Source organism: Engraulis encrasicolus, chromosome 22 (assembly GCF_034702125.1).
Source record: "Engraulis encrasicolus isolate BLACKSEA-1 chromosome 22, IST_EnEncr_1.0, whole genome shotgun sequence".
Lineage (NCBI taxonomy): Eukaryota > Metazoa > Chordata > Actinopteri > Clupeiformes > Engraulidae > Engraulis > Engraulis encrasicolus.
Genome location: NC_085878.1, coordinates 17,635,383 through 17,645,975, shown reverse-complemented (window position 1 = coordinate 17,645,975; position 10,593 = coordinate 17,635,383). Strand labels below are relative to the sequence as shown.

At 43.7% G+C, this 10,593-nt stretch overlaps 2 protein-coding genes across 4 annotated transcripts; one reads left to right on the top strand and one right to left on the bottom strand.

Annotated features, from left to right (window-relative positions):
* The first annotated feature begins 60 nt into the window (after positions 1–60).
* nob1 (NIN1 (RPN12) binding protein 1 homolog) lies at positions 61–6,775 on the top strand. 3 transcript variants are annotated; one of them, XM_063187939.1, is made up of 10 exons: positions 61–155; positions 534–666; positions 776–909; positions 998–1,069; positions 2,451–2,621; positions 4,259–4,408; positions 4,539–4,838; positions 5,159–5,256; positions 5,362–5,506; positions 6,112–6,775. In XM_063187939.1, exons 1-10 carry the CDS (start codon positions 87–89, stop codon positions 6,385–6,387), a joined length of 1,548 nt encoding a protein of 515 aa, XP_063044009.1. In that variant the 5' UTR covers positions 61–86; the 3' UTR covers positions 6,388–6,775. The 3 variants fall into 3 exon arrangements, with proteins under 3 accessions (XP_063044009.1, XP_063044008.1, XP_063044010.1); XM_063187938.1 differs by having other exon boundaries at positions 2,448–2,621; XM_063187940.1 differs by lacking the exon at positions 2,451–2,621.
* Positions 6,706–10,548, bottom strand: cog8 (component of oligomeric golgi complex 8). The gene is made up of 5 exons (XM_063187937.1): positions 10,220–10,548; positions 9,687–9,894; positions 8,743–9,561; positions 7,918–8,086; positions 6,706–7,300 (listed from the first exon to the last, which is right to left on the bottom strand). Exons 1-5 carry the CDS (start codon positions 10,546–10,548, stop codon positions 6,957–6,959), a joined length of 1,869 nt encoding a protein of 622 aa, XP_063044007.1. The 3' UTR covers positions 6,706–6,956.
* Between the last annotated feature and the right edge of the window lie 45 nt (positions 10,549–10,593).

Here is a 10,593-nt window from a genome sequence, read left to right as displayed (position 1 = left end):
AACCAAAGAGCTTCAAGAAAACGTCAAACGCGAGCCTGCACGAGCCCAAGTAACGCGAGATGTGAGCCTGGGCAGTGCATTTCAAGATGGACGCCGCCTTGGTGGAGCATGTTGTCGCTGATGCTGGAGCATTTTTGAAAAGGGCCCCACTTCAGGTGCACATTTTTGTCGTTTATTTTGAATTTCCACATTTTGTAATTCTAGTGTCCAAATTTCCCCATGCGCCCGAAACAGTTTTCATCTTTGCTGTTGCGTGGATGTTGGTCAGGCACATTGGTACTAGCTGCTACTATTTGAAACTGCGTTTCTAAAAAAATGATATGGCACAAAATTGTGTTGTACTAACATCCGCAAACATAACGTGGATGTTATCTGTTTTGTAATGGCCTAGTGTCACAACCAAACCAAGTCAACAGCGTTTATTCGTCTGGTGTCTGTAGCACACCCCACCATCCTATGAGTTTTCCTCCTCACAAGAGACAGTTGCTGCGTCATTGTAATTTAACCGTAGAGTGTGTACATTATCTCCATAGGAAATTGGTCAAAATATCTACACACTGAAGGATGTCGTCAATGAAATTCGGGACAAACCAACGAGAAGAAGCTTAGCCGTCCTCCCCTATTCACTAAACTACAAGGATCCTTTTCCTGAGCACGTCCGATTCGGTAGGGTACTGTCACACCTGTAGCCTACTGCACTAAAAACATACGAGTGTGTTCTCACGTCATTCTATGTTGGGTAGAGTGATGTAAGTTTGTGGTTTGTGTTTGACAGTGACTGAGTTCTCCAAAAAGACGGGAGATTACCCGAGCCTTTCTGCCACAGACATTAAAGTTTTGGCACTGACCTACCAGCTTGAACTGGAGAAGGTTGGCTCCAATCACCTGAAATCGGAACCTGATGTGAAGGTAATGTAAAAACATACCAATGTACTCGATAGTTATCAAAACTATATCACGCAAATCTGAACTGATTTGTGGATAATGTTGTTTACAGATCAAGCTTTGCAGCACACAGCGACACCCAGAGGCTCCCGACAATATTGCCGGATTCCACTTTCCTCATAAAGTAAGTTTCAAGTCAAGTGAAGTCGGTTTTACTGTCAATTTCTTTATATACGCTGGTCATACAAAGAATTTAAATTACGTTTCTTACTTTCCCATACAGACAGACATAGACTCTAGACTCAAGGTGTGGACATGGACCATTAGACATAGACAGTGTATACATTACACCTAGAGTACCTATACAAAACCTATACATACTGTAGGGTGACCAGATGTCCCGGTTTGGAGTTGTGTGTCCCAGCAGGTCCCGAGCAAACTCTGTCGGGACACAAATATGTCCCGGTTTTGGCCACACGCTATATATCTATCAGGGTATAATATGGAAAAGATTGCATGTTTACCTGCCACAATTAATGGCAGCCAGCGCTTGTAGAGAAAGTCTGAAGGAGTCATTTGGGATTTGCCATTCCTCCCCCTAAAATTGATTAGAATGCAGGAAATTGCATCTAAAAAAAATAAAAACAATTCTGGGGGAGGACCCCCAGACTCACCCTCCAAATATTGTCCTTAAGTCACGCGGAAATGTCCTGGTTTCAGACTACAAAAATCTGGTCACCCTACCCATACAGACATATGAAGTGCAAGACTGGGCAACAGCAGACATACAAAGAATATATGTTTTAAAAAAGAGGGAGTGTTGTGCATTCCAGTTATGTCCTATTGTGACGATTCTGATATCGTGATGCTAGCATTTTGAATAATAATAAATATAAAGTAAGCAATTTGTAATAGGGCTGTAACGATACACTCAACTTACGATTCGTTTCGTATCACGATTTACGCCCTACGGTTCGATACACCCCACAATTTCACATTTGCTGAGATTGTAAAATAAAATCATGAATAAAAACTATGACAGTTTGTAGGTGAAAGGTTACAAGAGGCTACCTATATACATTTTTTAAAGTTTAAATATAATAATGATGATGATGATTTGAAGCTTGGAAGCACTATCATTTCATATCTTGTGGTTGTTACCTGGACTGATGGTAACAAAACTTTGAAAAGATGTATCACGATACTGCCTCCTTGTATCACGATTAAGTATCGTGAGTCTGTGTATCACGATTTCTTGGTTTGATACACTATCGTTACAGCCCTAATTTGTGATGTGCAGTATTTCCATTTAGTTGGTAGCTAGTTTTCCAGTACAGTCATTCAAGTAACTGGCATGAAGTAGCAGCAAAGTGTGTGTGTGTGTGTGTGTGTGTGTGTGATGTAGCCTATGTGCGCTTTTGTGTGTGTGTGTGTGTGTGTGTGTGTGGTTGTGTAGTGTGATTTTAATTTAATTGAAACCATTGCGCTGAATTGGGTCGGGCTGGGTTGTGTTAGTGTTTTAAAATGCGTCGGACAACTTGCGTTTTCTCCTTCATATGTAGCAGAATTTCCCAGAGCCAAATATCAACAGTCAAGCCAACAGAGAGACAAATGCGCACCATCCGGCAGAGTCCAACAATAACATTTCCAAGGAAACAGACACCACAGAGTTTAACAGCTTTCAGTTTTGGAGAACGTCTTTGCCTAATATTGAAGCAGACCTCCTTGAGTTATTGGTGAGTTCTTGACCCTGTGTTTTGTAGAGTGCAATAAAAGAGCATCTGTACTCACCAGGGCAGGAATTTCGTGAGGGCCATGGCCCGTGTGTCCTCCAAATTTTGGCCTTGTGCCCTTGAAAAAAATATCTGCCACAAGGCCACAATGGCCTTGATGCCCTCTCTGACCAGGTTTTGCGGTTTAGCATTAAGCCAGACACCTAATTGATTAAAAGGCATTAAAATGCATGACATTGCATCTAAAGCCCTATTCCGACGGGAGTAGTTTAATGGGAGGACCTGGGGTAAAGAAATTATAACCAGGAAATGTAGTCCCGTCCGAACGCGCCATGTAAAGTAAAGATAGCGGAGTATGTCTGTAAACTTAACAGCGAGTTTTAACACCTGTAATAAGGTCAGAAGGAATTACCCTTGGTATGGTAATACTAATCCCGTTCGAATGCGACCCTATGTGAAGATGTCTGGTTAAGTGTACGAAACTCACAATATAGCCAATCTCTCCGGGCTTGCAAACATTACAGCCTTGCAGTAAACCGTTGTTTTAGGGAGTTGTTCCAACCTGTGTTGGTAGTCAAATTCTGGCGGCATGGTCAAACACACTCTCCAAATGAAAGGACAGGCATGCAGACGCATTAGAATTAGGACTGCAACTAACGATTATTTTAATAGTCGACTAATCGATAGGTCTAGTCACGATTAGTCGTGAAAAAAAGACTTCCTCCAACCTCCGACAAACCTTCCCTGCCTCTAGAGCTGGAAAGTGAAAAAATTCTGACGGCTCACAATGAGCTTTATATCATAATAGTAGCTTATTTACTCTTAGATATAATGTCCAATTTATACGTGCTGGGCAATTTTGGGTTTCAATAAAATAATAAAGCATTAGGGAAATGAGTAAAAAAGCATTGAATGAAAATGAAAATTTTTATAGTGGATTGATCACGATTAGTCGACTAATCGTTGCAGCCCTAATTAGAATGGATTTTGATGGGTAAGCAAACCAACAGGCAATTATTAAAATTGTTTCACGGGACCCAATGTCTCCATGATTTCGCAATAATGTGCTCAAAATCAATAATATTGTGGAGTTGGCAAGCGCATGACGAGTGCAGTCACAACGGTGCGTGATTAATAACCCCACCCACTTTCTGTTCATTTGACATATTTCAATATGGTCCGAATCGACCCCGAATTTCCCCATGTCCATACCTAAAACGAGTCCCGTCAGAATAATGTTTAGAAACACAAATTTTCTTGGGGGAGGACACCCAAACCCCCCATACTAAAAATGTCCTCCTTTTTGCTGGCACGGAGGTCACCCTACCCTTGTATTTTGCACTGCATTCATTCTGAATTGCACAACAGCCAGCCTGCCAAATACTGCTTATATTTCGAGTTGACTGCTAGAAAAGACGAACTTACCAGCCACTTTTATCCGTTAGTATTTTTTAAATTTATGTCCCGGCATTTGGCCTTGGTGCCCTTAAAAAATTGACAACTGAGAAGGTCAAGTGGCCTTGCCCCTAAAATGACGAAATTCCAGGCCTGGTACTCACTTGGCAAAAAAGATTGGTTGGGGGGTGCTCTTTCAGACACTGCTGGAGTTTTGAGTTTTCTGTTTGTTTTCTTTGGAATAGAATATCTCAGACACCCCAGAGACGCCTACCCCTACGCCAACTGTGGATAATAATGTTACATCTTGCCTCTCCGACACGGTAGAGTTTAACAGCTTTCAGTTTTGGAGAGCTCCTGTCCCTGGCCTTGACGCTGATCTACTGGAGTTACTGGTGAGTAGAGTCAGTACATTTGGCCATTTGCAGTCAATTTTGGTGACTGTGTGTGTGTGAGGGAGATAACGGCCTCGTATGGGATAATTACCCATTCATAACAAAGTTGGTTGTCATTACTGTGGTGTAGGGTACTGACTCTGTCACGGCTGGAGAAGGTTATGTGCCTGAACCATCGCAGCCTTCAGAAGAGAACAACACGTCCACAGACTCTGGAAAGGGCAAAGAGTCAGATGAAGTCAGCGCTGACTCTCAGGGAGAAAGTGAGGAGGAAGAGGAGGGGGGAAGCAGTGAGGATGGCGATGATGAAGATGATGGTGGTGGCTGGATAACTCCCAACAACATCAAACAGGTCAAGTTGGATGCTGGTCATGGAAAACCAACTGCGGACGTTAAAGTTGGCTGTGTGACAACCGACTTCGCTATGCAGGTACTTATTTTAAATGTTAGTGAATTATTAGCAATGCTCACCTTTTTGATGTGCAGAACATGTATGATTACCTTTTATGTATTGTTGTTTCTGGTCATGTAGGCTTTTCCTTACACCGTATAACGAAGCACAGTTCTGTTAAATATAGCTGTTAATAAATGCATGAAAACTTGACCAACTATTGTCAACTGCTTGCTGTTTTTTAGTACATGATGGTGGTGATATTAGCTTGACAAAACATGAGGATTCAGCATTGCCTTTTATTTCTCCAAGTCTGTTGCTGTACATCAATCATTTTGCCTTGTACTGTCTGTTGTCAGAACGTTCTCATCCAGATGGGACTGAATGTGCTTTCCCTGAATGGTATGCTTATCAAGAACACCAGGAACTACATTTTGCGCTGCTACGCCTGTTTCAAGTGAGTACTCGTGTCACTTTGCACTCCTGCATTGAATAATGTATATGGAAAAAACTGTTGGTGATGTACTTTACTGATGTATCTTCATGTGTTTAATTTTTTAAGGACCACAACCAACATGAACAAGTCCTTCTGTGCCAACTGTGGCAACAACACACTAAAGAAGGTGGCAGTGACCATCAAAGAAGACGGGTCTATGCAGATGCATTTCTCCAGAAACCCCAAAGTTTTAAATCCAAAAGGATTGAGGGTGAGTTAGATGCATGACTTGCAGTGAATTCAACCCTATAGTTTGATTCGATAATTGAAAGTCAGTTTCTATCTACAACACTGGCTTCAGGATAAGACATTCAGACATTGAGCAGTTGCATGTGCAACGAAATTGGAAGGCAAAGCCATCAAAATTTCAAGCAAGGTAGTAGAGTACTAAGTATAGATGTCAATTTCTCATTTTGCAACTCTAAAAGAAGTCAATATGACGACCTCACTCTGCCTGTTTGAACCTGTTATGGTTCAGTATATGTTTCCAAACCTATGGGCAGTCATGGGTAAGCGGTTAGTGTGTCAGACTTGTCATGTAGCCCAAAGCTTGCTGGTTCGACTCCCGACCGCCATGTTGGTGGGGGGAGTAATTAACCAGTGCCCTCCCCCATCCTCCTCCATGACTGAGGTCCCCTGAGCATGGTACCATCCCGCCGCACTGCTCCCTTGGGGCGCTATTGAGGGCTTGCACGGGTGAGGCATAAATGCAATTTCGTTGTGTGCATTGTGCTGTGGAGTGCTGTGTCACAATGACAATGGGAGTTGGAGTTTCTAAAGTTTCTAATTGTCATCTCTTTGTGTTTCTTGACGTAGTACTCCTTGCCAAAGCCTCAGGGAGGTAAACATGGCAACAACCCCCAGCTGGTGGAGGACCAGCCGTTTCCACAGCAGAGGGTGTCCAGAAAAGCACGGCAGAAGACGGATATCTTCGACCCAGACTATCTGGCTGGTAACTCGCCCTTCACCGAGAACGATATCTACAGTCGCTCTGCTAATTTGAACATTCGGGATCCTCAGCGCATGGCCGGCGGGGGCTACCGTCGTTCCAACCCCAATGCAGCCCGCAAGAAGTTTGTTAAAAAGAAGTAGGCACAGCTTCTTGGAAACGTAACAACGGCATGCGGTGGCGGGACACTTCAGAAGGCCTATTTTCAAGTGAAACTCCTTTGTTGTGCATTTCCAGTATATGGATGGTAACATTTGTGTACTGTATTTTTCTATTAATGAGCTCATTCTTGTATTAATGTTTAAATCGATTGAAGTCATGTGCAGCATGCAATTGGAAGTTTAATTAATATTTTAATGGAAACTATGTTGATTCCTACTAGGGTCATTAAAAGGATTCGTAACATACTGTCGAAATACAGGGAGGGAAAGACAGACTGACAAAAGAATCACCACTGGGTGTTTTATGTCTTCGGATGATCTCTTTCCCATTGTAACATGACAATATTTATTAAACATTTACAACCCATTATTCATCTGTGTCAATAATACATACCAAAACATTCTTAGATTGAACCATATAAGCTTTGTATTATAAAACTGTACTGTACATGAATAGATTTTACTGATGTACTGTACTAAGATGTATTTCAGAACCTCTGAGTCTGAATAACTTAATGCACTACCCCAGCACCCACATGAATTCTAACTGTTCATTCACCCGACAAGAAATCCTCCATGTCGTCTAGGTCCACATCTTTTGAGAGATTGTCTGTAGCGTCAGTGATTTCATTAACAGTTGGTTCTTCTATGGAAGGCTCTGTGGTTTCGGCAGGTACTTGCAAAGGTTCAGAAAGTTTCTCCTCAGGTTCAGAAAGTTTCTCCTCAGGTTCAGCTTCTGGTTCTTGCGTGGTCAAGCTGCTTAGACTGTCACTCAGGTCCACTACAGGGATGGGCACTTCTCTTTTGGGCAGGACGAACTCAAGAGGTTCCAAAACATTCTTCACATCAATGCATCCAAGACTGCCATGCTTATGCACTTGTGTTGGAGGAATCCCTGGATAAAATGATATACAAATATTCAGTTAAAAGATGGTGGTAATGGTAGTGAAGGGTAAGATGTGTTGTGTTAAAAAACATATACTACTCAACTGCTCAGTTTTTTTATCCACCGATTTACCTCAAACGGAATTATTTACTACCCTAATAAATTAGCCCCACCTGGAAGCGGCCAAAATTATTATTGCCTGCAAGAATCTGGCAGACCAATAACAACGCAGGAGAGTTTTGAATCTTTGGATGCAAACCGGACAGGGTTATCAGGGAGTGGCGACAAAGCGTTGGCCAATAGGCACAGACACAGTTTGAAAAACAATGGGTTGTTTCCATCAGCAATCTTCCGATGTGTTATCCATCGGGCCAGACTAAATTACACATTTAGTCTGGTTTATCAGGCTAATTATTTACATTACATTTACTGACTTTTCTCCAAAGTGACCTCATTAGGCACAGATTATTAGTTACAGTCCCCGGAGCAATGTGGGGCCTTGCTCAAGGACACTTCAGCCATGGGTGGTGAAGGATTCAAAAAATGTATTCCAATTGCAAGATGTCCCAGCAAATAGGCCACAACTACCTGCCATGCTAAGACCTTAAGGATGCAAATGCACTCACCTAGTATCAATGCCAGCTGAGAAGGAGGAAAGAGGACCTGCAAGCATCTGTTCAGGAAAGGCACCATGTCCTCAGCGAATGCACAGCAGAACTGAACAAACAACTCCTTTTCTTTACTGCTGAAGGCTGACTCTTCTGCTCGGTGAAACACCAGGATGAGCTTGGTCACCTGTAAGTTGTAGAAAGAAAGAATGGCACACTTGTTTTGAATACATCATATAACCCCTAGCTGACACGTAGTTATTACATGGTATTGGTTACAATCCCTGAAACAGTGAGTACGTTCCAATATGCGACCTTGCGTCCTCCACTTGTGCTTGTGGCCTCGTACTAGGAAGTAATACGTCATGATGACATCACTGACAACAGCATTATATTTCAATATCTTGCAAAAGCTCAATTGGTAAAGTCATTTTCTCATTTGCAAACTGGATGGTGAATGAAGAATACTCCCCCAAAAGTTTTTGTGGCTTGGCTGACATCTGGGAAACTTAGGGACACTTGATTGTTTTCTCCACGGAGGAAGGGCCAGGAGGCGGGGTGAGGCCACAAGCACAAGTGGAGGACGCAAGGTCGCATATTGGAATGCACCCAAAGTGAAGTTAGATGCTTTGCTAAAGGGTGCTTCAGTCATAACCTGCCGGCGAGGGTGGGATTCAAACCAATAACCTTCTGATCTCTATATTAACTTCCTATCCATTACTATTCCTATGCCACCACTGCCCATACTACAAGCCAAACCTGTAGTGTATGTTTAAGTTGACTATCAAGCATGACCTAGTTTCCTCTGGTAATGTGAGTGTTGAGAGGCTCTGGCGTGCATACCTTGATCAGTGCATCCTCGAGCTGTTTTGTGACATCCTGGGCCAATCCGATGGGACAACATAGCCGAAGGTCATTGAAAGCAGTCAAGATATTATTGAGGAAGCATGCCAGTGGAGGGAAATTCAGCAGTGCCATAGGAGGCTGCAGCGTGCCAGGCTGAGTGGTCGGAGCAGCCGGTGGGATGGCACTGCCCAGCACAGAGGGCAGGGAGATGAGCGTGTACAGATTCATGTCTTCCTGGAACTTCTCCACAGCTTCCTGCACGGCCTTGCAGAACGTATCCATGGCTACGCGCTGAAACATTGGTGCCAGCTGCCCACGGAAGTCGGCGCCAACCCTGCTGAAGGAGAGACCAAAGTACATGCATTGTCCCAGGAGAGAGTCCACGCGGCCCCCTATACCACGCTGCAGGTCCCTTTCCAGGGTTTCCAGGAAGTGTGCGACTTGCTGAACCACCCAGCCGTGGAATATTGCACTCTCATTCACCACCTGGCCTGCTGCTGGCAGGAGTGGGTCTTCATCTGAGAAAATGGCCCGGTACTGGGTGATGATGTCAAACAGGTGCACTCGACACGCCTCTATTGTTTTGGTGATGTGGAAGTAAGGATCTTCGTCTGGAATGGCTGCCAGCATGGAGTGTAACCAGCTTCCCCGAGCCTGTAGAAACTTCACTCGGAGCTCGGCTTCGGTGAAGACGTCCATCCTGCGCAGATAGCCGATTACCCTCAGGCATACTGGGAGTTGGGAGTTGCTACGCAGTTGCTGAAGGAGCTGGTTCAGCATAAGCTGGGCAGACTGGCGGACTTCATAGACAATCCCCTGGAGAAAACAAATACATCAAGGTGTGTTAACCTATAAAAAATATGTATCTACTGCAAAGCTGCTAAGTCATAGTTCAAATGATGTTGTGAAAACACAGGTGAAGCCCACTGACTGTGACCTACCTGAATAACTGGTATGGAGGAGTGTTTTTTTTCCAGCCTCTTGACATAAGCCGCCAGCTCTAGAGCCTCCTCGTAGTAGCCATTACGGACACAGGTGTCCATGAGCTGAGGGATCTCCAAGATCTCCAATATCTCTGTGTGGCGGTTTAGTGTCAAGCTGTTCATGCGTCGGCTCGCACCAATGTCCTCTGCCTCCTTCATAAAGCCTCTGTTGCAAAGACGTGCAAATGCAAATGAAAGACATGATCAAGATTAGTGCACACAATATATGCCCAGAGCCCAGCTTCATAAGTTACAATGTCACACTTACTCATTGTTCTATTGACAAATCACCAGTTTAAATACACAAGTAGAGGAAGGTGGTTTCACATATTGATTTAGTGAAAGGCTTGAACACAAACATATTGGCAATGTACACGTAATGTGTGCAGCCATGTTACCCAGCACTGTACATGGTTTTGTGTCCATCAAACCTGCAGCATAGTTAGCATCAGACATGGTCATGTCAGACAACTGTCACTTTGCAAACAGACCTGCATTTTTCTCCAAAGCTGGGCAATTTGTCGAGGAGTTTGGAGACGCTGCTCTCAACACGTCCAAAATCTCGATATATTTCTTCTGTGCAATCTGCTGTGCGGATGAATGTCTTGTAGTTGGAGAAAGCTAGTTCACGGGTCTGCTGCAAAATCTGAGCCCTTTCTTCAGACAACCTCTCGGGTTCCCTATTTAACGTATCCACGCCATACGAGCTAAGCTCTGCCAGGTAAGCTGCGAAGTCTGGATTTTCTCGCCAATTGTCTGGAAAACTATCTTTAAAGATAGATGCCAGGATACTCTCATCCTCCACGTCTACGGCTGCCATTTCGGAAAAACACGGAAGTGTGTTTCTTCCGGCAAAATAACACAC